Raw genomic sequence first — 25,915 nt, forward strand, 5'->3', positions numbered from 1 at the left:
CCCGATCCATCCATCCATCCATCCCCTTAATGGACTTTCAGTTAGTGTTGGGCTATTATTTAGCGGCCCATTTTAATTCAAAGTCTCTTTTTCCTTTTTTTCAATTCATTTTTTTCATTGGCGGTACTTTTTTTTGCCCATGTTTTATACGCCCCCTTCCTTAGTGGGACCCAAATGATTCGTGGCAAGCTCTCCAGTGTGCGTGAAAGCACCATACACCCGCACACGTTTGACTAGTCAGACTATACTCAACGAATCAGAATTGAGAGATCTACGCTTTCTACATAAAGCTTACCGTATGCGCGTCGCACCGAATCATCGCTCCCCCAAAAAACCCACTGAAAGCGTCGAGACTCGAGAGACGGAGGTGATTGACAGTACTACTAGTCATACCAGAGAGACTAGCCTCTCTGCTGCCCAGCCCAGCCTACAAGAGAGAGAGAGAGAGAGAGAGCAGTCGAGTTTTTTTTTTCCGTACGACAACAATGGCGGTTTCTTCACCGACTTCGTCTTCTTCCTCTTCGGAATCCTTACCTCTGCCTTCCCCTAACTTCGCCTCGCTTCCGATTATGGCGATGAAGAAGAGAATCGTCGAGAAAATCCTCGAGAATCGTGTCACTCTCATCGTCGGCGATCCTGGATGCGGTACGTGCCTCTCCTTTGCCTTGTTGTTTCTCTTATTCTTCTTCTCTTTATATACTCTGTTCTGTTCCCTTTGCTCGGAGACGAGTTTCTTTATCTGCGTTTCTCTTTGTTTTTTTTTTTCTATAGAAATACTCTGTGTGCTCTTAGGGTTTCTATTTCTTTATTTTCTTTCTCATAGGGTTTTTTTTTTTTTATGTATCACACAAGGTTTTGAATATTTTGGTTGTTTCATTTGATTCGTTTGTGTCTTACGTATAAAATCGGAATTAGTAAAAACAACTAGGGCCATATTTAGCTTCCCTGCGCCTTTAAACTGGATTTCCTATTCATCTTAGCCTCAGTGTGGTTGGTTACTTTGTCCTTCTTTGTTTGTTTCAGGGAAGAGTTCACAAGTCCCACAGTTCCTTCTGGAAGCAAACATGGCTCCCATTTTGTGTACACAGCCACGGAGGTTTGCGGTTGTAGCTGTTGCTAAGATGGTTGCTAAATCTCGCAACTCTGATTTAGGTGGTGAAATTGGTTACCACATTGGCCATTCTAAGATTTTGACCGAAGGGTAACTATATCATTTTCTTCATCTTCTACGTACCCATTTTATACAACAGTACCTCCTTTTATGTTTCTTCTATAGTTTTCCGGATAAATGCAGTCTGATTATATTTCGCTTTTTTCTTCCCTTATTGATGACTTTTGTGCAATTATTCTCTTCTTGTTGCATGCACTGCAGGTCGAAAATTCTCTTCAAAACTGCTGGAGTTCTGTTGGATGAAATGCTAGACAAGGGCTTGAATGCACTCAAGTACAAGGTTATCATTCTTGATGAAGTCCATGAAAGATCTGTGGAGTCCGATCTTGTTCTTGTCTGTGTTAAGCAGTTTCTCATGAAGAACAACGACCTCAGGTTATTACCCTTTTCCTTAACATTATGTACTTCTTTTACTGGTTCTTAAACTATTCCACGTGCTTGTCTTCGCTGATGTTTTATACTATTCCGATTCAACAGTGTTATTACCTACAACGTTTGTATTGAGAGGTCGCGGTGATGTGATCTTTTTACAGGGTGGTCTTGATGTCTGCAACTGCTGATATAACACGGTACAGAGACTACTTTAAAGAACTCGGCAGGGGTGAACGCGTTGAAGTAGTTGCTATTCCTAGCCCTGACCAAAGAAAAATCTTCCAGAGGAGAGTATTATATCTTGAGCAGGTTATGTTTTTTGAGATTTGTTGCTCTTTATGAGACTATCTAATTAATTTCTTCTTTTTTTGACCGCAAGTCTTTCCAAGCTAATTAAATGTGACATGGTTCGTGTAACAGGTTGCAGGATTGCTTGGTGTCAGTACTGATTTGTCAGCTTACTGTCCTGGTCCAAGTCCTTCTTCAGCTGATACTGAAATCAAACCTGAACTGCAGAATCTTATTCATGATCTCATCTTATATATCCATGAAAAGGAACCAGACATTGAGAAGAGTATTTTGGTTTTCCTTCCAACATACTACTCACTTGAGCAGCAATGGTATCAATTGAAACCTTTCCACGCATCTTTTGAGGTTCACATATTGCACCGAAGCATTGACACGGAGAAAGCCTTGGCAGCTATGAAGATATGCAGATCCCGCCGCAAGGTTTCTCTTTTAACTTTCCATGTTTCTTCTTCCTTGAGAGTTGTGCATTAATTTTGTGTCCTACTGGTGAGAGGAACCCAACTGAAGTATAAATAACTAGAGAATATATGTTTACAAGTGTAGGGTGTTGAATTGCTTGTGTGTTCCGACAGCTTTTTGTTGACCATATGGGTTAATTGACTGGTGTATTTTTCAGTAGTTGATGAGATGATAAATTTGTACCTTCCATCTCAGCTTCCCTAAAATTGAACACGTTGTTGTTCGTTTTAGACTAGAGGACTTTTCATATTATTGGGGAGACATCAAACTCGTAATGATGCAATGAGTTGCAACTATCATTTTGTGACTTCAATGATTTCATAGTTATATAAACTTTCCAAATTACTGTTTTCAGGTAATATTGGCTACAAATATTGCGGAATCTTCGGTAACAATACCCAAAGTAGCGTATGTCATTGACTCGTGCCGGTCTCTGCAAGTGTTCTGGGATGGACTCAGAAAAAGAGACGCAGTTCAACTTGTTTGGGTCTCTAAATCTCAGGTATTGCTGGAATTCACCATTTATGGAAGAAAAATGGATGTCCTAAATGTTTCTTTTGTGGAGTTATAGGCTGAGCAACGTAGAGGGAGGACAGGTCGAACATGTGATGGTGAGGTGTATCGCCTGGTGCCGAGTGCATTTTTTAACAAGCTTGAAGAACATGAGCCCCCGGCTATACTTAAGCTGTCATTGAGACAACAAGTTCTCCATATTTGCTGCACAGAATCCAGAGCCATTAATGACGCAAATGGTAATAATGTTAGAATTGTTTAGACAATGCTTGACTTCTTTTAAGTAGACGATGTCAAACTTGGGTTAGGTAATAAGGATAGTCAGTTTAGCTAGATCTTACGCTACTGCATAAGTACCTTTCACATGAGTTCCTATTATATGTTCATGTCTGGTGTAAGACTGCTCTGTAGATATAGTTAACAATGAGGTACCTTAGATGAAGCTAATGGTGGAAATATTCATTTCGTTATTCGTAAAGAGTGAGTGCATGTTTGCTTTAGAAATAGAATAGATAGAATCTAAAAGATAGTATCCAAAATGTTTTTGCGTCTGGCTAATCAGACTCCGTCAGTTGAATTGAGTGTAATTCTTTTCTATATCTTAGCGTTGCTGGCAAAAGCTATGGATCCACCAGAGCCAGATGTCATTGATGATGCATTAAGTATGCTATTAAGCATACGAGCATTGCAGAAATCGCCTAGGGGTCGTTACGAGCCCACATTTTATGGACGGTTGCTTGCTAGCTTCCCATTGTCCTTTGATGCATCTATTCTGGTCGTCAAGTTTGGTGAAATGGGAATGCTAAGAGAAGGGATTCTGTTAGGTGTCCTGATGGATACCCAACCGCTTCCTATCAGTCATCCTTTTGGAGATGATTCACTGGTATGTCCTATTGATGGATTTATCTGCAGTTCTGCACCTCTTTTAGATCATGATCTTAATCATCTACTATCCCTATGTCTTCTTTTACAGTTTCTAGAGTATGTTGACCACTATTTTGGTGGTAGCAAGACCATTTCTGTTGGGCGGAGGGAGGTGGTACTCATGGCAAACTTTTGTGCTTTTCAGTTTTGGCAGCGTGTCTTTAAGGTAAATAAAATAGTTTTGCCATATTCCCAAGGATACCAGCTTCTATTCTTGATGATCTTACCAATGTTTCTCTCCTTGAAGGACAAGCATCGTCTTGAAAACTTGAAACAACTTCTGTCAAAAGAGAAAGACAAAGATCCCAAGTTGAAGTTTTCTGAGATGGAACAAGAATGGTGTGATCTCCACAATATTATCCCTTCATCTTTCCATCATGTGTCTGAGATGAGTAAGTTCATGGCACTTCTTCGATTCTTTTTTATGGCTTTCCCATTTTACTCATGAAAAAACAATTTTAGAGACACCTAAACGTGGTAATAGCCCGTTTTAGCTTCTTCATTTTCTTCTAACCTTTAACTTAAATTTTGCCTGTTTTACAGATGAAGATATACTTGGCTCATTTCATCGTTTCAGACCTCAATTCATCAGTTCTTCTGATTCTCTAACAACCTATTACAATCCAAATGAATTTGATCACACATGCTATATTGAGTGCCAACCCAGTGAAGGTATATATCTACACTCTGAGGAGGAAGATAACAATCAATCACCTCCTGAAGTAAGAAAATGTGTATCGGTGCCGTTTGTTCCTCCTAACGCATTCCAAGCTAATGCTATTGCAAAAACAATGGCCAGCATAATCAAAGAGGTATTCATTTGCCAACCTTGTCTCGTGTATCTAGTATTGGCGTACATGCTTTTCAATCTTCAATTTTTCAATGATAAGAGTGGGAGAGCTGGAAACAATGTTTCTTCTTTACAGCATATTGATGTTTTACTGTTTCCATCTGCCATAGATAAGAACTCAGGGCACACCATCTGAATCTGATAATGACCATGGAGCAATCGAACCTGAGGATTACATTGAGAATGGAGAGGCCCCAGTCTGTGTATATTTCCTGAATGGATTTTGCAACCGTGGTGACCAGTGCACGTTCAGTCATATTCTTCAGTCAACAAGACCAGCCTGCAAATTTTTCGCGTCATTGCAGGTGCATTGCGTTACCATTCTAGTTGGGGTTATCTTTAGTGTCTGTGCTGATTTTTCGGTTTTGCAGGGGTGTCGATATGGAGACTCGTGTTTGTATTCACATGTCATGCAAAGACGGACAAAATCATACTCTCCCCCTCCCCAATGCCTTCCAGAAGGAGATGACTCTTCCACATCGCCTCTGCTGGATTTGTTTCCAACTTCTTCTGAGGGGTGTATCCTTGTGTTTGATGACTCTGACATGCATTTCACATCAAGTATAGCCAATAGGTATCCGTCCTGGAAGATACTCTCCACATCATCTACATCAGAGACGCTGTTTTGTGATTCATCACTTGCCGACACAAGAATCTTCTGGGGTCTGAATCATCCCTACCAGACCATCATCTCAAAAGCAGGAGGGGAGAACCCAATCCCGTGGAAGGAAGTGAAATGCGTGCTGTGGTTCTTTAATCCAGAAAGCTACGCTGAAACTCCTGAGAAACAGAAAACTATTCTGCAGAATTTCTTCGAGTACATGGCGATCAGAATACTCGGTGATAATCTTTACGAAGTCCGAGTAATTCTCACAATGAACAACGTCAGATTCTCACTCTTACAGGTAAAAATGAAAAGTCTTGTTGCATCAACTCTTTCATTGTTTATTTATCTACTCCATTCATGTTTTTCTGAGCATTTTTTTGTTTTTGAAGGTTGAGAAAGTAGCCAGAGACAGCTTCTTCTTCCTTGGAGAGTCTTTCCCACATAACTCAATAATCTTTGGTGAATTGCCAGAGACATTAACCATCCAGAAGCCTATGCAAGTCTCCAGACCAACCTCTTATGTCTTTGATCTCCATCCGCCTACTGACACCCAGTTTGGTGACTGCACCTCTCTTATTCACAACAAATGATCTCTTAGGTTAAAAAGGAAGAAGAGACAAAAAAAAAAAAAAAAAAAAAAACTATACCTTTGGTCTCTGTCTATATAGTCATCATAGGTTTTAATCGCCTTTTTTATATCCTAGATCTCCTCTAGAGTCTCATCACGAACGCGATGATGTGAATGGCCATAACCATGTTTAGACCTTTCAATTCTTGTGATAGGTACTAATTAACGATCTCTACTATTCTATTTCTATCTGATGTCATATTGGCTTATTTGAACCAGACTCATAACTAACCCTGATGATGTTTTTTATACCAGTAGTAACGCACGTAAAAAAATGTGGTTAGGTCCTGAATTTGGGTTAACATCACTGGCCTCATTCGTTTTTAATGCAAACACACATCATAATAAATGTGAATCAACCGGTTAAGATAATGATATTGTAACCGGTCCTTTTTTCTTGGGTATTGAATGAAATGATTTAGACCCACCAGGTACGCTATTATTGTAAAAAATGAAATCCACGTCTCCACGTTCCAATAATAGTATCTTGTAAATTTTCCTCTTGCTTAAAGAAAAACAATAATCAAATTCATAAACATTAAATGATTAAGGGATCAAAATTAAGCTTAAAGAATTACCAACTCCAAGTGACTTTAGATACTCTCTTTTTTTTTTTTTTTTTTTTTAACTTTCATTATTGCTTCTCACATTTATTTATCTTGCTTCCTCGGCAACCCTCTTTTGGTTAGCACCTCGTATATTCAATCATCACAGTTTAGAAAATAACAACTATTCATGCTAGGGTCCTCTTATTGTTTTACGAAACAGTATTAAAATTTATACTCCCATAAATAATTTTGTTACACATGCATGTATCTAGTTTTTTAGGAGGTAGTGGTAGTTACACCTTTACTAAAAATAGTAAAAGAAAGAAAAAAACAGAATTCAAAACAAACACCATAGCAATAGCATAGATGGCTAATTAAATAAACATACCATCGATATAACGCTTAACCGCTTGTAATGATTACTACAAGAGAACGAACCGCCTGATATACTACTACTACTACTCATAAACTTAATTTTCACGTCCTAATTTTAAAAAGGTTAAATGTTACTCACATAGACATAGGCTCCTTAGTCTTCGTGTGTATATATAAGATCTCTCCATCTCTCCCTCTGTATCTACTAAAACATCGTCCCAATTTCATAAAAAGTAGCGTTTGGATCGAAAATTTAAGAAGATGACTTCTTCATCTATCACGTTTACTCTTCTTCTTATTCTTCTTCTTGTTATTGCAGTAAGCCCAAATCCGTCGTTAGCCTCCGGTACTAGGAACAACACAGAGGACAGCGTAACGCGGTACAGCACATACGTAAGAAACGCGTGCAGCGTAACGCAGTACCAGCAGCTCTGCGTCCGAACGCTATGGCCGTTTGCAGTCGTGGCGAGAAACAAGACGAGCAAGTGGACGCGAGCTAGCGTGGCGGTGACGATAACTGACACGAAACGGATCTTGAGAATCCTGCTCAAAACGAAGGGTTCAGCGGCGGACGAACGCGAGAGGATCGCGCTGTCGGACTGCCGTGAGCTTTTCGTGGACTCACTGGACAATCTGTACAAGTCACTCGCCGTTCTCCGGACACTGAACGCCGACGAGTTTCAGCGGCAGATGAGCGATCTCGCAACGTGGCTGAGCGCAGCGCTCACGGATGATGACACGTGTCTCGATGGGTTTGAAGAGACGTCGAGCAGATCATGGACGGTCAGGATGGTTAGGAGGAAGGCTACCAAGTGTATGCAATTATGCAGCAACGCGCTCGCTCTCCTCAACAAGCTTTCTTACGATGGCTTGTAATCTACTCCTCTATTTATTACTTCATTAGAACTTTATACAACAAATCATACAAACATATTGTGATTATATATATATAATTAATATGATCCACACAAATTATCATGAATTTATGATTTCATAAAAGTTAATTGAATTTCCATTTGGCCTCGGTTTATATTATTTATTACTCTTCTGCAAATGTCTCTTCTTCTTCTTTTTTTTCTAAAAAATTGTATCGAACTAATTTTTGTTGTTGTTGTTGTTGTTGTCAGTCCCTAAGTTTGGTGACAAGTTTATATTCAGGAACATTATATTTAATGCTTTGTTATTTATTTATTGCACAAGTTTATTTTCTTCATTCCACAACCACAATAAATAATTGTAAGGATACGAATGTATATATATTCATTACATTTGTTTTTTTTCCCTTTTATAAAAATCATTGAGAAATAGCATTTGGAAATTTTTATTTTAGCAGTGTTCAATAAATTTGAGGAATACTACTACTACTATTGTAATAGAATAAGAATGTGAACATCACAAAAAATTTCAATTATTGAGGCGAATAAAAACTCTACTGTCTAACGTTAATCAATATGGGCTTATATAAGCCCAAATGTAAAATTAACGGGTTTTGATAGTTTATATACGTAGGCCTACATTTAGCCCAAGATGCCTCGAACAAATTTATCAAATTATCTTATCAACCATACAATTAAAGCCCGAGATGGTTATGAAAATAATGTTATTTTTTATTTTTTTAGAAACGAGAGAAAGGACAAAACACACTAAAACCGGCAAGTTCATGACGTACGTAGTTGTCTCCTTCGTATAATGTACTGAATTAGAAATTGATGATTATCGGATGTTTTTCTAAATGATGATTACATATACAGTATGTGTGTTGGGTAATGATTGCAGTAGAAATGTACGTGAGTCGTGTGACAAAAAAAATAGTACTGTAGTGTACTATAATTAATACTAGCTAGTTTGTTGGGATTCTTAACTTATTAGGGGATGCAATTGTAAGCAAGTGAGTTCAATGAAAGCGTATTCAAGAATAATAATTAAGACGTACATTGCACATACTCTAATAATAACTACTAGTACTAGTAAAGAGTTTATTCAGATAACAAAAACTAAACTAAAGGAAAAAAATACTAATAATAATATCTAGAAGTAAGCGTTGTTTGGCTCGATCGAAAATGGAGAGTGCAGAAAACGTGGGAAATAATAGATGTACATGTGGCGTTACCTGACTCAACGTTGCTTCATGACCAAGTAGTTTAGTGCCCCCCCTTTCCCTGACGTGCGTGCGACCCTCCTCCTCTCTCTCTCTCGTCGTCGCCGTGGTCACTTTTGTCATTTCCTTTGTTGTTTTTTCCTGTCTCACTTTTCTCCCTTCTTTTGCGTTTACTAACTTTAAACAATCTTAAAGTAAATTATACTAAGAATTATGGAACTATAAATTCGTCTTTTTTTTTGAAAAAGGGTTTAGCGGAGTATTAGACTATATATATTACTCATAAATAAATGGAAATTATGTTCTCTTTAATACCAAAACACAACATTATTCTTTTATTTACTCCTGTTATTGTAGCATTTGCCGTTACATTATTCAGTAAACGTTTTAGTACGAGAATATTTCATAAATGTTAAATGTGTATATTGCTTATGTTAGGTGAATAATAGTATAACTAATGGTGGCAAACAAAAAAAATTAAGAAAGAAAATAAATACTAAATAAAAGAACGTTGAAATCACTCAAAGTTGTCATCAAATTTAGCTTTGCGTGAGACAAATTAGGCGCTTATTGACTTTCTTAAACCATACTACTGCTTTATTATTATTAACTCTATAAGACTATAATACTAATTCATAGACTTAAATAATAATAATAATATCTCGTTGCATATTTTCTTACTATGTGTTAGTATTGTCTACAGTTTCCAATTCATAAATTTAAAGACAACTTAATTCATTTGTTTTTAATGACAATGAATACAAAAAATTAGTAGTATAGTATATGGAGTAGTAGTAATTAATTTGTGCCAAAAAATCTAGATATATATAAGAAAAACAAATGCAAAGAATAATGTGAGTAGTTGCCAAAATTTTAAAAAAAAAAAATCAAAAGTTATTTAATTAAATTCATTGATTTTGAAACAAATCATTAAAGTTTGTGTAATAAAAGACAACAATTATTTGTTTTTAAAGGAAAAAGAAAACTGTAATTGGTCAAAGAAAAGAGAATTAAATCAGTGTCCGTTTTTTGGAAGAATCCGTTTGTTTACTTTTCAAATCTGAAAATAAAACGCCTTAAAGAGAGAGAGAGAGAAGAAAAAGGTTAAAAAAAAAAGAAGCCAAGGGAAGGGGCATTTAGCCGTAATTAACTGTGAAGAAGGAGGGCTAATTTACTAAAACATCTCTTTCTACTTAAATACAGAAATATCCCCTCAAACACTCTCTCCCGTCTAAAATAAAAAAAAGGTAGACTCAGTCTCCGGCGAGTTCGACTCGGAAACACTCTCCGATCACTTCTCTCCTCTCTGATCTTATTTATCTCTCTCTCCTTCGATCTCTTTACCCGAACGCTGATTCCTGATTTGATTTCAATCGAGGAAAGAAGAAGAAAGAAGAAGAAGAAGATGGCGTCAGAGCTGACAAACCGGCGTCACGAGGAGATTGAACAACGAGAAGAAGCGGAGTCTTACTATCCAAGACCGATTAAGCCGTGGTTCGTAGCGATTCGTCCGATCCGTTACATGCTCCGAGAACAGAGACTCGTCTTCGTTCTCGTCGGCATCGCAATCGCCACGTTAGCCTTCACACTCTTCTCCAAATCATCATCATCCCCAATCCAACCCATCCCTTACGAAAACGCCGATCCTCTCGCCGGATACGGAATGCGATCGTATCAGCCAACAATCGAGTACACGAGCCGGATCGGATTGGCGGGTGGCAAAATCCCTCTAGGTCTAAAACGCAAAGTGCTAAGAGTCGTAGTAACCGGTGGAGCCGGTTTCGTCGGGTCTCACCTGGTTGACCGGTTAATCGCAAGAGGAGATAACGTGATCGTCGTTGACAATTTCTTCACAGGGAGGAAAGAGAACGTGATGCACCATTTCAGTAACCCCAATTTCGAGCTTATCCGTCACGACGTCGTAGAGCCGATCCTCCTTGAGGTTGATCAGATCTATCATCTGGCGTGCCCTGCCTCACCTGTCCATTACAAATTCAATCCGGTCAAGACTATTAAGACTAATGTCGTCGGTACGCTCAACATGTTGGGTCTAGCCAAGCGAGTTGGTGCTAGATTCTTACTCACCAGTACCAGTGAGGTCTACGGAGATCCTCTTCAGCATCCTCAGGTTGAGACTTACTGGGGCAACGTTAATCCCATCGGTATTATTCTCTTCTTCATCGGCTCTCTCTTTTTTATTTTATTTTATTTAATTTCATTTTGTCTGTGTGTTATAAAGCGCACGTTAGCAGATATTATTATATACGCTCTTCTGCTCCGGTCAGATCTGTTCAAAACCAATTTTGAACAGTAAACTAGTGGGCTCCGTTATATCGTACGGCTCTGAAACGTGTGTCCCTATCCGCATGGAACATTTCCATCCACCTAATTTTTTTTGTATTGACGTTTGTAGTCCTCTCTTTTTCAAAATGTGTGTGTGAATTGTGATGATGGCAAATTGGGAACAGGTGTTCGGAGTTGTTACGACGAAGGGAAACGTACGGCGGAGACTTTGACCATGGATTACCACAGAGGTGCTAATGTTGAGGTTAGGATTGCCCGTATCTTCAATACTTATGGCCCAAGGATGTGTATCGATGACGGTCGTGTCGTTAGCAACTTTGTTGCCCAGGTCCGTTGGTTTCTTTTTTTTTTTTTTTTTTTAATTATTTGGTAAAGCTTAAATAAAACGAATCAATCAATGATTTTAGTAGTTAATTAATTAAGTAATGATGATTGTGTAGGCCTTAAGAAAAGAGCCATTGACTGTTTATGGTGACGGTAAGCAGACAAGGAGTTTCCAGTTTGTCTCTGATCTGGTAAAACTCCTTTTACTTTTCCCTCTTAAACTTAATGATGATTAGATAAAAGCATGGAAAAGTTCAATTCAAACATGTAGACCCTACTACTGCTTCAAATTTTGCCAAGATAACATCATCTTTTTGTTATTCAATTGTTACTTTCGTGGGGTATACTTCAGTTTTGGCATGGTAAAACAGTCTATCCTGATAATGTTCAAAGATATATAGTCGGTACATACAATAAGTGGTAGAGAAAATGATCTTTGGAGTTTCGATAGTGAAGTCAAAACCACTTGCATATTTTGTTATCTACAATTTGGCGGATATTATTGATTTGTGACCGAGATTCACTAACTTGAGATGAAAATGAATAATTACCTGAGGCCACAGTAAAAAGGCTTAAGTTGTATACAATGTCACATCAACTCTAGGGATGGATGGGTTTCAATCAATACCATGGGACCAAAAACAGATCTCTCTGATACCATTATCACATTGTCCTTTCTTTTTGTCTCTCCATTACCTTGCATTGTTGTTTATTCTTTTTTGTCTACTGATGAGCTTGAATGTGAAAATTATAGGTGGAGGGTCTGATGAGGCTGATGGAGGGAGAACATGTCGGTCCATTCAACCTTGGTAACCCTGGTGAATTTACCATGCTCGAGCTCGCTAAGGTTCACCCTTTTCTCTTCTTAGACATATATAATATATGATATGATTTCCTAAAGTAAAGGCATCTGACCCTAATGAGCGAATTGGTGATGTACAGGTGGTTCAAGAGACCATTGACCCGAACGCAAAGATAGAGTTTAGACCAAACACAGAGGACGACCCACACAAGAGAAAACCAGACATCACAAAGGCCAAAGAGCTTCTTGGTTGGGAACCAAAGGTGGCTCTACGCCAAGGACTCCCACTTATGGTCAAAGATTTCCGTCAACGTGTCTTTGGCGACCAAAAGCAGGATTCTTCCACCACCTCATCATCAACAGAGTAATTTGTAGCCCGCTTTGCCTCTAGAAGACAGACGGGAGAGGAGAGCCTCGTTTCTTTTCGTTTTGTTTTTTGTTTTTAATTTTGATTTCCATTTTGCCATTCGCGGCAATGTAGTGGAGATTGGACCTCACACCAATGTTAAACTTTATTCTTTTTTTTTTTTTTATATAATGCTATATTACTTTAGTCTGGTCATCTGGTGCTTTGGACATGCGAACAGGTAAACTGACCACAAATGAGAATTCGGGACAAACCTCTTAAAAGATCTTGTCAAGTTGGACATAAACGAAAAAGAGACTCATAAGTGTTTGAACTTAAAGATACTACTACTACCTACAAGAATTTATCACTTTCAGCACAAACAAAGTAACATACATGCCTCTTAAGTCTCTCTCCATCTCTCTCTCTCTCTTTTTGCTCACTTTGGATTCCTAAGGACGATAATGACTGAATCTCCACGTAGAAACATCTTGCTTATAAAACGATCTCTGTTGACCGGAAGTGCCTTCTTCTTGCCTTTTCCAGTTTTCGGAACCTAAACAAAAACGAGGTTCAATTGAGAGGCACGCACACAAGTTTGTTTCAAAAAATAGACAAAAGTGATTTCAAGAGAGAATTTGTTTACCTCAGTCCACATCTCTCGGACATTTTCAAGAACCATGTTGCAATGTCTGTCAAATGCCCTCACTCGCCCAAGAAGTTTCCTGTTGTTACGGCAATTGATCAACACCTGAACATAAACTCGAGCTCGTTAAGAAGCTCCCATTTCAACCACTCCTCATACACATTTATTGTCTAACATCTGGCTTATAAACAAGGTGTTGTTACTAAAAGAAGTTCAAAAACATCTAACCACTTAGTACAACACTATCTATACATGTGTCTAATGAAGCAGAAGCTCTCAATACCCCTCTCCTCCTAGAGATCTCTAATATAATAATATACCTGAGTGTTGTTCTTCACGCTCATCATAAGAACAGAGAGTGGCCCAGTGTTGAACTCCTCTTCCTCGGTCTTGCCCTGCTAAGTAATCAAGCATTATGACTAGGAGTAACATACATATGAGGAGATAATACAACAAACCCTAAGAGTACCACCAGGTAAGACGATGTAAATTATAACAGTAACAAATCGAAATAAGAGATGAAAACAAACAAACAAACAAACAATTCTCTACACTAAACACCAACTAAATCGCTGAGCGGAACAAAAATAAACTCAATCTATAGTGACACGGGTTTAGCAAGAACTCAAGCACTAACGAGTAAGGCGATTGCGGGAATAGGGAAACAGTAGATGAATTTAGGGTTTATGACAGCGAGCCGAAGCTTATTGATAATCGATAAAAAGCAGTATCGAGAAGAAAGCTTACATTGGTATCCTCCTCCATTGGCTTACTGCGACGAATCAAGAGAAAACGCAGTGTCAAATTCAGTTCCATTAAAAAGAAAAGAAAAAAAACGGAGACGATGCTTAGAACCAGCGAGACAGAGAGAAAGATACCTCATATTGTTTTACCGCGACTTCTTCTCGACCAAAACCACACTAGGAGGGAGATCGAAGAAATTAGGGTTTTTGCTTTCACCTGCTTAGAATCTCGCTTTCGTTTCCCACAGATCTCTCTCTCTCAATCAGGAAGAAGAACTCGAAACTCGAAACTACTTGTCGGGCCGGCGGTACAATATTATTAAGTTAGAGGCCTTTTCATCTTGTTGGGCCTTTTCTATTTATGGGCTTTTTATATTATTATAAGCTTTTTCACCAAGGAAATACCAAAACACACACACAAATGTTTTTATTGCAAACCTTTTAATGTATGTGATAGTGATAGACATAATAAACCATCGTACGAAATGATCATATCTCACTCTTTTCTTTTACACAAATTTCTTGTTTTTTATTCCTTGCTAATTTTAACCAGACGGGCACGGCGGTTCAAACCACAAAGGAGATTCAAGTAGGGACGTTTAAGCCTCCATCGAGTGTTGTTACTAACTCCTTTAACCGGAACCCTCTGGATGCTCGTAGTCGTGGTGGTAGTCACTCGTATAGGAGTGACAGTGAGAGAGTCTGGGTCAGCGGTTCGAAGATCGAGCCATGTGATGATGTCAGCAAAAACGAGGTCAACGTTACAGTCAGGCTCACCTGACGTGAGAGCGTGCCACATCCCTGGATACAACTTGAGTGTCTTGTCCCTTGTGCTAGCTTTCTCGTACAATGCTTTGCTTATCTCTGGATCCGTCACTGTATCTGCTTCTCCGTGTAATACAAAGAAAGGCATCGTTATCTGCAAAAGTCCAATCACATCTTGTCTTGATTAATAATCATGGGATCAAGAATTTAGATATGTAATGAAGAGATCGACATGAACCTCGTGGAGAGTGTCTTCCAGGTTCATGCTTGTCCTGAGCATCTCAAGTGCTGTTTTAAGCCTCGGCTTTTCTTGATATATCAGCTTGTTGTTCCTTACCTGCATTTTTCACACACACCAAACTATGTATAGAACAAACAACTGATTTTTAGATGGTTACAGCTCCACATATATACTATAATACAACAGACCTCTTCTCGCTTGACCAGGTCCTTGAAAGCAGCGTCGATCACGTTTTTTGTTGGAACTATTTTCCATTTCGGTATGATTTCTTCAACTCTAGTTAACACACTAATCACCACCGGGTGTGGCTTCACCTTTTCGGATATCTGCATATTCATACATAAACAATTATACATCTCCCTTTCAATATTTTTCTCTCCCTGAGACTCTTTACAATCTAACAAAGTTGCGGGTTTTTATTACCTTACACATTGGAGCAACAAGAATGGCGCCGTTCCAAAACGAAGGATCTTTTTTGTGAAGCAATAGGGTGACTGCACCTCCCATGGATTCTCCATACAAGAATCTGCCTTTCTCCATGTACTCCTCTTGCGCTGACGCATATAGAGTGTAAACAGTCATAACTTGGGGTTGATAGATAAAATCTCTTCTTCTAGTCTTATAGTTATGTGTATACAGTGTGTGAATGTTTATACCACAAATAGAGGTGTAGTAGTCGTAGCAATCATTGACAACGTTCTCAAACTTCTTGATGTAGCAGCGAGATCCCATGGACCTGCCATGACCTTCATAGTCCAAACCGAAAACAGCGTATCCGGCTGAAGCCAGTCTGATTCCGCATTCTAGAAACAAAAAAACATGTACTATTCATTTTAGTTTGAGATCAGACCTCAGCTGATAGAATAAATTTTCTCAACCACCAAGCCATTCATTAGACAGAAGGTAATTTAATTTGATAGAGATGAATTTACACACACGCTTACCGAGGAGAGACCCCCCACTAAAAAAAGATATAAATTCAAATTAAATTGTCTACGGTCCCTCTCCAACCAAACCAACCAACCAATCTAAAAAAGTAAGACTTGTTGACCTACCCGGTCCTAACACTCTACATGTCTTTGCAGTTCAGGAGGCATTTAAGAAGTATTACTATACAGACATAAATGTTGAATAGTTCTAAGGTCCACACTGAATTTAAGATGAAGATTTATCATGATCTGCTACTAATCAATACACTCCATATGTCTATAATATACCATCAAATGTAAATAATAGTAAAATATATTTGCAGTGATAAACAAATGATTTTATTTTTTTTCATCAAATCCCAAACATAAATTGAAGATTTGCAACAGTTTATACACACGTCATTTGCGTAACCTCTCTCAGAGAACTAATAGAAGCTTGCTAAGAAAATGGAGACTGGTTTGATGTGATTAAGCGTGTACGTATGCGTGTGTATCAGACATAATAATATTGGAAGGAAGAAGAAGGGAAATAAATACCTTTCATGAAGTCGCTACACTCCATACCGTAACCTGCACAAAAACAACAAAAAAAAAGATCCCACGGGATTAAATGAAAAATCTGTAATGAAAGGTGGCTCGAATAAGTAGGAAATACTTGAAAAAATATATACCATGGCAGAGGAAAACGAGAGCTTTGGGAGAAGAAGATGAAGGGATCCATCTACAAGCGAACAACTCAACACCTCTCGCATTTCTTATGTATTCCTGTCTCATCCAACAGAATTATACATATATATTGCATTCATGTATCTATCACGCTCTCATGTTGTTAAACTACTACTACTGAGAGTGAATCTGTGAGGAACCGAGAAAAAGAAAGAGAGAGAACCTCGTGGTAATGGAATTCTGACGACTTCACGTTTCTCTGCGATTGACATGACTGGAGCGACATTGAGATTTGAGAGAGAGAGAGAGACAACGAAGGTTGGGGGATTTTGAGGGCGGTGTCACCAATTTATAAAGAGATCCGAGAGTGACACTATTTTTTCTTCTTTAATTGAATGAAAAAAAAAAAAAGCTAAAAAAACGTTTACTCATTATTTGTTTAATTGACGTCACTGTGAGCGTATGAGTTAGAGACCCATCATCAATTTGGCGAGACAAATCGACAAATGATGTATGTAACCTACTCTCATAAAGTCAATATAAAGCCTCTCTCTCTCTCTATCTATATATTTTGGCAAATCCCTTTAATAAATAAGAGATGATGATACTACTTCATATAATCGACAAAAGTCAACAAAACAACTCCAAACGGAGAAAACAAATCTACAAGAGTTACACATAAAAAAAAAAAAAAAAAAAAAAAAAAAGAGAGAAAAGGAGATCATTTCACGTACGTATGATCCCAACGTTTGGTGACACCACTACGAAACGCGCATTGCAAAACGCTAATCCTCTCTTGGAGGATTGTTTCCTTTCCACCCTCTATCACTTCCTCTTCCGCATCCATTATTAATTCCAACTGGTCCAGAAACTTCAACTTGCTCTGCACTTTCTTCAGCTGAATTTATATTTTATACAATAAGCAAAATATCCCGGGTCAAGACACAAACAGAGTGGACTAGACAAAATGTTTTAATGTTGAAACCCAAAAAGAGTGCAGGAGACACCAAGGTTTTTAGTGTCGAAACCAACCTGTTGGTCTATTACAGTCGCAGCTAAATCTTCCATTTCTCTTTCTTCTTGATCAGCCAGTATTTTCGCCTGAGCAGCTGCAGCTCCTAGAGCTGTTGCCACAGACGCTCTTATCCTTAGAGCTACAGGTAGACCCTGAGGCTCGTCTGCAAATATAACCAAGATAACAAATCTTAAAGTCATCTTGAGCTCTCATTCTACACCAGGGATGTACATTGTATCACAACACAAGTTACCTTTCTCTTCTTTCTGTTCCTCCATATCCGTATCTTTGTCTCCATCAGCTCTGTGAGCAAAGTTTTGAAATTAGCCTCCACAACGACATGAGAAGCCAAGCCATAAGCAAATTGAGGGGTTACAAACATCGAACCTGTCAACAGTGGAATCCGTGTAATCACCGGTGTCAAAAATCTCTTTTGGACATGAGGCTTCATCACAAAGAGCTGCAATTGCAGCTTTTGCAGCAGCAGTTGCGACAGATGGACCAACTTTACTTGCCATGGTCGCGACCTGTTGTTCAATGTGTAAAGATGTTATTAACTAGAGTTGAAAGGGTACTCTTTGCTAGAAGAGTTAAAAGAAGAGAGGAGGGATCCGAATGTTACACTCATTTGGAAAATAATGAACACAAGGCACCTTTTTTAACAAAACATTCACCTGTTTCATAAGTGAACTATCACTGTCTGATATCAGTGCAACACGTTTCCTTTTTGCTGGAGGCCCATCTTCATTTTCTTCCCTCGTCTCTGTTTCCTCATGTTCTTGACCATCAGTTTTCACCTGTTCTGTGTCTTCATCGTCGGTGGGGACAGCTGAACTGAGCCTTCCAGAAGTAGAACCCATCAGACACTCTCCAAAGGGGAGTTCAATGAGTTTTGAAATGCAATCTAGTCTGGTCTTTGTAGAAACACTTTGTGCAATGAGTTCCCAATCATCCCCATGTTTCAGCACAGATTCTAGCAAGAGGAGGGTTTCTTCCTCGGTCCACACAGCTGCAGCTGAATCCCCAACCAACTTAAAGTCATCTGCAGCGTTGTTCTCCCCCCCATAGTTGCCATTCTTGAAACACTTTTCGCATATGTTGATAATACTCTGCCAACATCACTATGTCAGGAAACAAACTAACAAAAAAGAAAAACAGAAACAGACCAGAGAGAAGAACAAACAAGATACCTTATTATGTTGATAGAAAGCAGAATCACAACGTTGTCCACAATGCCCACAAAGCAACACATCATCCGGCTTCTTCAAATCGGTGAAAACATCTGAATAAGAGGTAAGTGGTGGTAGTTTGACGCCACTCACAGTTCTTTGCTCAACCAGGGGCGGTGCGGTAATAGGCCTCAAAGAATTAGGGGTTGCGGTAACTCGAATACCAGCAGGAGTCCCTTGTTCAATTTTAGCATTATCCACCGACGACAAAGTATCATTATCGTTAAGGGAAGGTGAGAAATTGATCAAACCCCACCTGTCGAGGAAGAGAAACACTTTTTGAAGCAAATTGACATCGCCGACGAGAAACTTGCGGATGCTGGTGAAGGTGAGCCTCCTCGAAGTGTCCTCTCTAAACTTATTGATGATGAAATCTCTGTACTCCTTGTAAACTTTAGGGGTTCTATTGATTGAGCTCTCACTGAAGAACTCCTCAAATTCGCGTCTTTCGATTTCGTGTATATCATCCCATAAGAACCAACCTATATGAGGTAATCAAAACAGATCCCCAAATCAAACCCTAGAAAAGCAGAGGAAAAATTCTTCGCAATACGGAAACAGTAGAAGAAACCCTAGAAAACTATAAAGAGAGAGTTGAAAGGCATATATGGGTGGGGGAGAAAGAGAGAAGACATACTGGATTGAGCAGGGATGGTGTAGAGCTCGAGCTCTGCGCTTGAATCAATGGCTTCCATGCCCGTTACCCTCTCACTCTCCGATTCCCTCCAAATCACAAACACACGCACTCAGATGAATCTATTATCCTACTCGACCAAATTCGTTGATGTGACCAAAGAAACAAAAAAAAAATGGGAACCTGGGTCAAATATATGATTTAATTCAATTTAAACAGGGCCTAATTTTATATCAGCCCATTTGTTTTCTCTTTACCCATTAACGGCCCACATGCTGTCATCTTTTAATTTGTTAAACACTCTTGCTTTCGGTTACATTTTTGGTCTCATACGTCTTATAATTTCGTTTAAATCTCACTGTTTTGTTTAATGATTCCAACCACTAAAGAAAAAAGTTACGAATACAAGTAGTTTCTACTTTGCAGAAAGATTTCAATTGGTTGTTGACAGACAAAAAGAAAAGGGATCCAGCATCTTAGAAAACAGTGAAACTGAGAGTGCCAACATTGATAAAAAAAAAACAAGAGTTCAGCTAAAAAGAGAGTATTTCAAGAGACGGCTAAACAAAAAAGCTCTATTAAGTTTTACGAATCCGAGCCAAAAAAGACACCACACACACACAAAGCAATCCTCTTAAGTCATCCTTTGTGCTGCCTCCTTTGCAAGCACTCTTTCCTTGGCCTTGGTCTTTGCCTGAGACTTGGATCCCATTATGCCTCCTCCCCATTTCTTCCTGTACTCCTCGAACTTGTCGTTGAAGTTAGCCTATATAGACCAAAAAAAAAAAAAAGACAGAACCATGTGTTAAATTCCACAAGAGTATAAACAAAAATTCTCCATTTCTATTCTATTTTAGTGGCAAGAAACTATTACCTTGATAGCCTCAAGGATTTTGCTGAACTCAAGCTTGTCCTCGTTCTTGACGGTGGTCAAACACAAGCAAGCAGCAGTCTTTTGGTGGACAACCTGGAAAGTAAAGAGACAGAGAAATTAAGATAAAACTCTCCATGCTAACACATCAGAGAGACACAACAACAACACATACCGCTCCAAGACGAGATTTGCCCTTGACAATGCAGTATGGGACTTCCATCTTCCTGCAAAGAGCAGGCAACCAGACAACCAACTCAATGGGGTCGACATCATGAGCAATGACAACAAGTTGAGCCTTGTTCTGCTCAATGAGGTAGGTCACATGGTTGAGGCCATATTTAACAACAATGGGCTTCTTAGACTCGGAAGGCTTTCCCTCAGCTTCAGCTTGAGCTTTCTTGAGAAGACGCTCTTTCTTGGCAGCTTTGTCTTCTGGCCTATACTTAAGAAGGACCTTGAAGAGGTTGGTGGCTGCAATCATCATCAATACAGAAAATAGTCAGGCACTGAATTAAGAGAGAGAGACATACATAAACATACCAAAGTCGTCTCAATAAAGTTACCAGAAAATATACAAAACTGGCAAATGTTTCAATAACAGATAAACTAACAGCAGCAAGTCCAAAACAATGACTAGTGTTTGAAGAAGACATACCAAGATTCTTGTCAAGAGTCTTGGTGAATTGGTTAAGAGCTGGTGGGACCTTCAACCTCTGCTTAAGGATCCTCTTCTGCCTTTGAAGACGGATAGATTTGGGCCATTTGATGTAGCGGGTGAGATCCTTCTTAGGAGGCAAAGCTCCACCAATACCAAATTGCTTCGGCCTCCTCTCAAATAGAGGGTTAGTAACTTTCTCCTGCGATACATTATAACACAAACTTGAGCAAGAAAAACCTTAGAAGTATAATAAGATAGAAAAGCAAAGTAAGATCATACATACCGTCTTCTTCTTGGCAGCTACCTTAACTCCTCTTTTAGGGGCCTAATTAGTACCAAAATGAACATAAGAAAACTCTTAGTAGAGAAGAGTTCATTAGCTAATCTATCTAGTACCATAAATCAAACAAAGCCTAGATCCTAGGCGTCCAGCAAAAGTTCTAATTCCAACATGCAAAACAAACATCTAGATCCAAAAAATCAAAGTAAAGAGGGGGGAGATGTACCATTGTGAGTCGTTCCTCCGAAGCTCCCAAATGGGGTTATCTCTCTGCAAAAAGGGACGGCTGAGTCGAAGAAGAGAGAGTATCGCTAAAACTAGGGTTTTGCCTTTTTATATACTACACCCACGGGGATCGCTCAAATAATAGGGCTTCTCCGTTTTTTTTTCTCTTCATTAATCCAAATTACAAATATACCCCTCACTCTCTCTTTTCTTTCTTTTGTTACGATCGAGTTACGTAAACCACCGGTTTCTTTAATTAAACCACCGGTTCTGATTACCCACTGATGTACCACTATAATTTGTTTTTTTTCATCTATAAGAGATACATTTGTACTTTTGGATGAAATTGTTTTCGTCACACAATTAAAAAGTCTTGACTTCCTGGTAAAAATCTATGACGTATGGGGAGTTTATTATCAAATTTGTCTTGACCATTCCCATTATAGTTTAGCTTAGCAATTTTAATCCAATTCACCCATGTTATAATCATACATATTTTTGGTTATTTACGACTTTATGACGTCTCTTGGATAACATAACGAGAACGAGAGAACAAACACAAAGTTTCGACTTACTAGTTTACAGTTTACACTTTATTACACGAATTACACGTGATAAAGAAATAGTAATTGGTAGTTTGATGTCAATGTCAACATGATCTAAATGGGTTAATTGAAAACCAAGCAAAAAAGTAGTAGCTCAAAAAAAATATCTCAATCAATATTTCTGAGTTTGTATATAAAATACTATATATTTAGACAATTGTACTTGAGAACAGAACACAAACAAATGACTCACGTCAGATCATGTTTATATTATCTACTAAACTCAAACTCACTAGGTTTTGGTCAAGTTTGATACTATGTAAAAGCAACAAATGCTTATTGTAACTTTTATAAAGTTGATGATGATATGATGAGATTAACAAAAAAAAAACGTTAGGGGTCTAAAACGAATATAAAAGATGTTTGCAATTCGGGTCTTTAAACCTCATCAAATTAAAAAAAAAAAAAAAAGTAAGTCCCAAGTTGTTAGTCAACACAAATCCTCCAATTAGAAAAGAACACGTGTCAGTCAATGTAAAAAGATTGAAATCATGGTTAGATTCAACAAATAATTGAAGAAGTTGTCATGCAGAGATTAGGAGATTGATTTAGATGTGTTTTGTGATTTGTCACCAAAAATATAAATGGCTCACAAGTCTCCACCGCAATATCCAACGCAGCTTGACCGATTCCAATCAGCTCCCCCTCCTCTCTCCCCTGATCGGCGGTTTTGTGAATGCCGGTCACCGAGACATCCTCCGGTACGTCCGCATTGATCACGTGCCTCACTCTTCACACAGATTATTCCCCCCTCTCATGCTCTGTTTTTTTTTTTGTTTTTAATAACTATTTTTACCTGAGATTTGTTCGAGAAATTAGGGTTTTTGGCTTTCGAATTTTTTTTTGAAAAGAACCCAACTCTTGTTTAACAGAACCCATGATGAAATTTCTAATCTTTTTTGCTGTTCCTTTGATCTGGTTTTGATTACTGTGGTGGAACATGCAATTGTTATTAGTTTTTGTCTATAGATTAAATTTCGGATGAATGATGCCATGCGGATCCTTTGCAGTGTTTTCTTGGTTCGTGTTACGGATTCTGTGGAAAGAACCAAATCTATATTGCATGTTCCGTTTGTTTCGCCTTTCTCCTGTTACTACTAGTAGTAGTACTAGTCCGATACATCAGATTCCTTAACCTTCTTTTTTTTTTTTGGTGTACCAGATTCTTTTCTCCACTGAGAGAACAAGTGAATTCAGTTGACTTATCAGGGAAGGAGAGAGGTGCAAATGGCCTCTATTCTTAATCTAACTCAGGAGTTGCAAGAATCTTCTAAGGTTATTGGGCATGTAAGATGTGAAAACTATTTTATTTTCCCCGGAGAAAATACTTTGTCAGATGGTTCGAGGGGTGTTTTGTATTTTCTTGCTCTTGCCTACTGCTTCATCGGTTTGTCTGCCATTACTGCACGCTTTTTCAAGTCTATGGAGAATGTTGTGAAACATTCACGTAAAGTGGTTACAACTGATCCCATTACTAAAGCTCAAGTCATCACCTACAAGAAAGTTTGGAACTTTACTATTGCAGACATCAGTTTGTTGGCGTTTGGAACTAGCTTTCCTCAGATTTCTTTGGCTACCATCGATGCGATACGCAATATTGGGGAGCGTTATGCTGGAGGTCTTGTTCTTAGCTCTATCTTCTTCCTTCCCTGTTTTTTTACTTCAAATTTCGTTTAGTTATTATATCATGTTTTTGTCATATAGGTCTTGGTCCTGGGACACTTGTCGGCTCAGCTGCATTTGATCTTTTCCCCATCCACGCTGTTTGTGTCGTGGTGCCAAAAGCTGGAGAACTGAAAAAGATATCTGACTTAGGCGTTTGGCTAGTCGAGCTGGTTTGGTCTTTTTGGGCTTACATCTGGCTATACATAATCCTCGAGGTAACACTGCAATAAGCGGTCTAAATAGAATTCTGTTGATATTTCAGTGATGAGGTCTAAATCTTTGTTTCTTTTTACGTCTCACAGGTGTGGTCACCAAATGTCATTACACTTTGGGAGGCATTATTGACAGTATTGCAATACGGATTACTTCTAGTTCACGCGTACGCCCAAGACAAACGATGGCCTTACTTGTCGTTACCAATGTGGGTTTCTTCTCCAGACAATAACATAAGTTTCTGCAAAACAGAATTCTACTAAAGATTGAACCTTTGTGTTTGTATTTGATATCTTAAGGTCAAGAGGCGATAGGCCAGAGGAGTGGGTTCCAGAGGAGATTGATCAATCCAAAGATGACAATGATGTTCATGATGTGTATTCGGATGCCGCTCAAGAAGCTGTTGAATCTGGAAACAGAAACATTGTTGATATCTTCTCAATTCATTCAGCTAACAATGATACAGGTACTAAGTATGTGTAGGTTGTCTTCCTATTGATAAAGACCAGTTTTTTTCGTAATTTCCAAATCCGTGTGACTCGCATAATTGTCTCTGGTATTGTTATAAATCAGATTTTCCCTGTAACGAACACTTTTGCAGGGATCACCTATCATACAGTGGCAGATACTCCACCCGATTCTGCTACTAAGAAGGGTAAGGCGAAGAATTCTACTGTTTTCAACTTGTGGAAACATCAATTTGTGGATGCAATCACGGTAAAAATCTTCTATGTACCAAGTGTTTTTGTAGATTCTTCTATATCCTATTTTGGTCTTTTTGATCATTGACAACACATATTATTTAACTTGGCTCTCTTCCCCTTCTTAATCAAACAGTTGGAGACATCAGAATCAAAGAAAGTGGATAGCATTTATCTTCGAATCGCGAAATCCTTTTGGCAATTACTCCTTGCCCCTTGGAAACTTCTTTTTGCATTTGTGCCTCCTTGCAACATTGCTCACGGTTGGGTTGCTTTCATCTGCTCTCTACTCTTCATCAGTGGAGTAGCTTTTGTCGTCACAAGACTTACCGACCTTATAAGCTGTGTCACTGGTACACACACACACCAGTTTTAAAATCTTGATTAAGAGATGCAACATTTTAGCGCTAGAACCTTTGAAACTCTTCTCATCTTGCAGGAATAAACCCATATGTGATAGCATTCACAGCACTAGCAGGTGGAACTTCATGGCCAGACTTAGTAGCAAGTAAAATCGCTGCAGAGCGACAACTAACCGCAGATTCAGCCATTGCAAACATCACCTGCAGGTAAAAATCTCGAAACTCCTTTTAAACAATCAAGATCTTTTCATGATCTTTTTGGTGATAATTTCTGCAGTAACTCGGTGAACATTTATGTGGGGATTGGAGTTCCGTGGCTGATAAACACAGTCTACAACTACTTTGCTTACAAGGAGCCTTTATACATAGAAAACGCGAAAGGACTAAGCTTTTCGCTGCTGATATTCTTTGCGACATCAGTGGGATGTATTGTGGTGCTTGTGTTGAGAAGGTTGATCATAGGAGCTGAGCTTGGAGGTCCAAGGCTATGGGCTTGGCTTACTTCTGCTTATTTCATGATGCTTTGGGTCGTCTTCGTTGTTCTTTCTTCTTTGAAAGTTTCAGGCGTCATATAGAATTATAGAAGAAACAACAAAAGAGAAAAAAAACAAACCCTTGAGTAGCAGAAACAAAGCCTTACAATATGACACAGTCTCTGTTTTGTGTTATCCTTTATAAGGGGTTTTATATAATATGTCAAAGTTCAAAAGGCAGTTGGCTAAATATGTGTTACAAATATTAAAGCATATTTTTTTTTGGTAGGACAAATATTAAAGCATATTGAACATGGTTTTGGAGGCTTCATCTTATTCTGCAGTTTTTTGTTTATTTATT

General features: G+C 38.6%; 7 protein-coding genes, 1 long non-coding RNA gene and 1 pseudogene across 12 annotated transcripts; 4 read left to right on the plus strand and 5 right to left on the minus strand.

Annotated features, from left to right (window-relative positions):
* The first annotated feature begins 356 nt into the window (after window positions 1-356).
* LOC104788718 (DExH-box ATP-dependent RNA helicase DExH8) lies at window positions 357-6,042 on the plus strand. 2 transcript variants are annotated; one of them, XM_087451687.1, is made up of 14 exons: window positions 357-645; window positions 1,024-1,201; window positions 1,373-1,546; window positions 1,705-1,852; window positions 1,964-2,272; window positions 2,667-2,813; window positions 2,883-3,063; window positions 3,430-3,707; window positions 3,798-3,914; window positions 3,996-4,140; window positions 4,292-4,560; window positions 4,709-4,903; window positions 4,970-5,503; window positions 5,595-6,042. In XM_087451687.1, exons 1-14 carry the CDS (start codon window positions 486-488, stop codon window positions 5,793-5,795), a joined length of 3,036 nt encoding a protein of 1,011 aa, XP_087307813.1. In that variant the 5' UTR covers window positions 357-485; the 3' UTR covers window positions 5,796-6,042. The 2 variants fall into 2 exon arrangements, with proteins under 2 accessions (XP_087307813.1, XP_087307814.1); XM_087451688.1 differs by lacking the exons at window positions 357-645; window positions 1,024-1,201 and having other exon boundaries at window positions 1,411-1,546; window positions 1,649-1,852.
* On the minus strand, window positions 4,550-5,992 carry LOC147943117 (uncharacterized). The gene is made up of 2 exons (XR_015558100.1): window positions 5,853-5,992; window positions 4,550-5,767 (listed from the first exon to the last, which is right to left on the minus strand). It is a non-coding gene; the product is annotated as an uncharacterized LOC147943117 (long non-coding RNA).
* A 549-nt stretch (window positions 6,043-6,591) lies between the features above and the next one.
* Window positions 6,592-7,784, plus strand: LOC104784532 (pectinesterase inhibitor 6 pseudogene; annotated as a pseudogene). The gene has a single exon (XR_015558101.1). The product of XR_015558101.1 is annotated as a pectinesterase inhibitor 6 pseudogene (transcript).
* A 2,208-nt stretch (window positions 7,785-9,992) lies between these two features.
* LOC104784533 (UDP-glucuronic acid decarboxylase 4) lies at window positions 9,993-12,846 on the plus strand. The gene is made up of 5 exons (XM_010509563.3): window positions 9,993-11,016; window positions 11,323-11,486; window positions 11,599-11,673; window positions 12,237-12,329; window positions 12,425-12,846. The coding sequence occupies exons 1-5, from the start codon at window positions 10,260-10,262 to the stop codon at window positions 12,650-12,652; spliced, it is 1,317 nt and encodes a 438-aa protein (XP_010507865.1). The 5' UTR covers window positions 9,993-10,259; the 3' UTR covers window positions 12,653-12,846.
* A 47-nt stretch (window positions 12,847-12,893) lies between these two features.
* Window positions 12,894-14,342, minus strand: LOC104784534 (uncharacterized). Of its 2 annotated transcripts, none has more exons than XM_010509565.3 (5): window positions 14,155-14,342; window positions 14,024-14,048; window positions 13,597-13,671; window positions 13,277-13,381; window positions 12,894-13,186 (listed from the first exon to the last, which is right to left on the minus strand). In XM_010509565.3, exons 1-5 carry the CDS (start codon window positions 14,157-14,159, stop codon window positions 13,070-13,072), a joined length of 327 nt encoding a protein of 108 aa, XP_010507867.1. In that variant the 5' UTR covers window positions 14,160-14,342; the 3' UTR covers window positions 12,894-13,069. The 2 variants fall into 2 exon arrangements, with proteins under 2 accessions (XP_010507867.1, XP_010507866.1); XM_010509564.3 differs by having other exon boundaries at window positions 13,597-13,674; window positions 14,155-14,311.
* Window positions 14,343-14,421: 79 nt separating this feature from the next.
* Window positions 14,422-17,069, minus strand: LOC104784535 (caffeoylshikimate esterase-like). Its single transcript, XM_010509566.3, has 8 exons — window positions 16,844-17,069; window positions 16,626-16,719; window positions 16,492-16,524; window positions 15,682-15,828; window positions 15,449-15,579; window positions 15,214-15,351; window positions 15,023-15,121; window positions 14,422-14,938 (listed from the first exon to the last, which is right to left on the minus strand). The coding sequence occupies exons 1-8, from the start codon at window positions 16,904-16,906 to the stop codon at window positions 14,549-14,551; spliced, it is 1,095 nt and encodes a 364-aa protein (XP_010507868.1). The 5' UTR covers window positions 16,907-17,069; the 3' UTR covers window positions 14,422-14,548.
* Window positions 17,070-17,203: 134 nt separating this feature from the next.
* Window positions 17,204-19,682, minus strand: LOC104784536 (SWI/SNF complex subunit SWI3A). The gene is made up of 7 exons (XM_010509567.3): window positions 19,502-19,682; window positions 18,826-19,346; window positions 18,310-18,744; window positions 18,023-18,162; window positions 17,889-17,938; window positions 17,653-17,798; window positions 17,204-17,518 (listed from the first exon to the last, which is right to left on the minus strand). Exons 1-7 carry the CDS (start codon window positions 19,557-19,559, stop codon window positions 17,342-17,344), a joined length of 1,527 nt encoding a protein of 508 aa, XP_010507869.1. The 5' UTR covers window positions 19,560-19,682; the 3' UTR covers window positions 17,204-17,341.
* Window positions 19,683-19,917: 235 nt separating this feature from the next.
* Window positions 19,918-21,713, minus strand: LOC104784537 (large ribosomal subunit protein eL8z). The gene is made up of 6 exons (XM_010509568.3): window positions 21,537-21,713; window positions 21,314-21,355; window positions 21,028-21,229; window positions 20,545-20,843; window positions 20,373-20,465; window positions 19,918-20,264 (listed from the first exon to the last, which is right to left on the minus strand). Exons 1-6 carry the CDS (start codon window positions 21,537-21,539, stop codon window positions 20,133-20,135), a joined length of 771 nt encoding a protein of 256 aa, XP_010507870.1. The 5' UTR covers window positions 21,540-21,713; the 3' UTR covers window positions 19,918-20,132.
* An 814-nt stretch (window positions 21,714-22,527) lies between these two features.
* LOC104784538 (magnesium/proton exchanger) lies at window positions 22,528-25,868 on the plus strand. Of its 2 annotated transcripts, none has more exons than XM_010509570.3 (9): window positions 22,528-22,841; window positions 23,303-23,758; window positions 23,845-24,020; window positions 24,108-24,226; window positions 24,318-24,484; window positions 24,638-24,735; window positions 24,856-25,072; window positions 25,159-25,288; window positions 25,359-25,868. In XM_010509570.3, exons 2-9 carry the CDS (start codon window positions 23,368-23,370, stop codon window positions 25,654-25,656), a joined length of 1,596 nt encoding a protein of 531 aa, XP_010507872.1. In that variant the 5' UTR covers window positions 22,528-22,841; window positions 23,303-23,367; the 3' UTR covers window positions 25,657-25,868. The 2 variants fall into 2 exon arrangements, with proteins under 2 accessions (XP_010507872.1, XP_010507871.1); XM_010509569.3 differs by having other exon boundaries at window positions 22,531-22,841; window positions 24,620-24,735.
* The last annotated feature ends 47 nt before the right edge of the window (window positions 25,869-25,915 follow it).

Source organism: Camelina sativa, chromosome 5, assembly GCF_030686135.1.
Source record: "Camelina sativa cultivar CO46 ecotype springtype chromosome 5, ASM3068613v1".
In the NCBI taxonomy this organism is placed as follows: Eukaryota; Viridiplantae; Streptophyta; class Magnoliopsida; order Brassicales; family Brassicaceae; genus Camelina; species Camelina sativa.

Coding starts and splice junctions, on each gene's coding strand:
- LOC104784536 (XM_010509567.3), bottom strand. CDS start 19,559: ATGGAAGCCATTGATTCAAGCGCAGAGCTCGAGCTCTACACCATCCCT. Junction 19,347..19,501: donor CACCATCCCTGCTCAATCCA/GTATGTCTTCTC, acceptor TACCTCATATAG/GTTGGTTCTTATGGGATGAT. Junction 17,519..17,652: donor CGACTGTAATAGACCAACAG/GTTGGTTTCGAC, acceptor ATATAAATTCAG/CTGAAGAAAGTGCAGAGCAA.
- LOC104784535 (XM_010509566.3), bottom strand. CDS start 16,906: ATGTCGCTCCAGTCATGTCAATCGCAGAGAAACGTGAAGTCGTCAGAA. Junction 16,720..16,843: donor CAGAATTCCATTACCACGAG/GTTCTCTCTCTT, acceptor TGGATGAGACAG/GAATACATAAGAAATGCGAG. Junction 16,525..16,625: donor TCTCGTTTTCCTCTGCCATG/GTATATATTTTT, acceptor GTTTTTGTGCAG/GTTACGGTATGGAGTGTAGC.
- LOC104784533 (XM_010509563.3), top strand. CDS start 10,260: ATGGCGTCAGAGCTGACAAACCGGCGTCACGAGGAGATTGAACAACGA. Junction 11,674..12,236: donor TCCAGTTTGTCTCTGATCTG/GTAAAACTCCTT, acceptor TGAAAATTATAG/GTGGAGGGTCTGATGAGGCT. Junction 12,330..12,424: donor CCATGCTCGAGCTCGCTAAG/GTTCACCCTTTT, acceptor GGTGATGTACAG/GTGGTTCAAGAGACCATTGA.
- LOC104784534 (XM_010509564.3), bottom strand. Junction 13,675..14,023: donor CAATGGAGGAGGATACCAAT/GTAAGCTTTCTT, acceptor TTGATTACTTAG/CAGGGCAAGACCGAGGAAGA. Junction 13,187..13,276: donor TCCGAGAGATGTGGACTGAG/GTAAACAAATTC, acceptor GTTTTTGTTTAG/GTTCCGAAAACTGGAAAAGG.
- LOC104784538 (XM_010509569.3), top strand. CDS start 23,368: ATGGCCTCTATTCTTAATCTAACTCAGGAGTTGCAAGAATCTTCTAAG. Junction 24,021..24,107: donor GGCTATACATAATCCTCGAG/GTAACACTGCAA, acceptor TACGTCTCACAG/GTGTGGTCACCAAATGTCAT. Junction 24,485..24,619: donor TTCAGCTAACAATGATACAG/GTACTAAGTATG, acceptor ACACTTTTGCAG/GGATCACCTATCATACAGTG.
- LOC104784537 (XM_010509568.3), bottom strand. Junction 20,466..20,544: donor GCAAATCTCGTCTTGGAGCG/GTATGTGTTGTT, acceptor TTTACTTTCCAG/GTTGTCCACCAAAAGACTGC. Junction 20,265..20,372: donor AAATCCTTGAGGCTATCAAG/GTAATAGTTTCT, acceptor TGGTCTATATAG/GCTAACTTCAACGACAAGTT.
- LOC104788718 (XM_087451687.1), top strand. CDS start 486: ATGGCGGTTTCTTCACCGACTTCGTCTTCTTCCTCTTCGGAATCCTTA. Junction 2,814..2,882: donor TTTGGGTCTCTAAATCTCAG/GTATTGCTGGAA, acceptor GTGGAGTTATAG/GCTGAGCAACGTAGAGGGAG. Junction 4,904..4,969: donor AATTTTTCGCGTCATTGCAG/GTGCATTGCGTT, acceptor TCGGTTTTGCAG/GGGTGTCGATATGGAGACTC.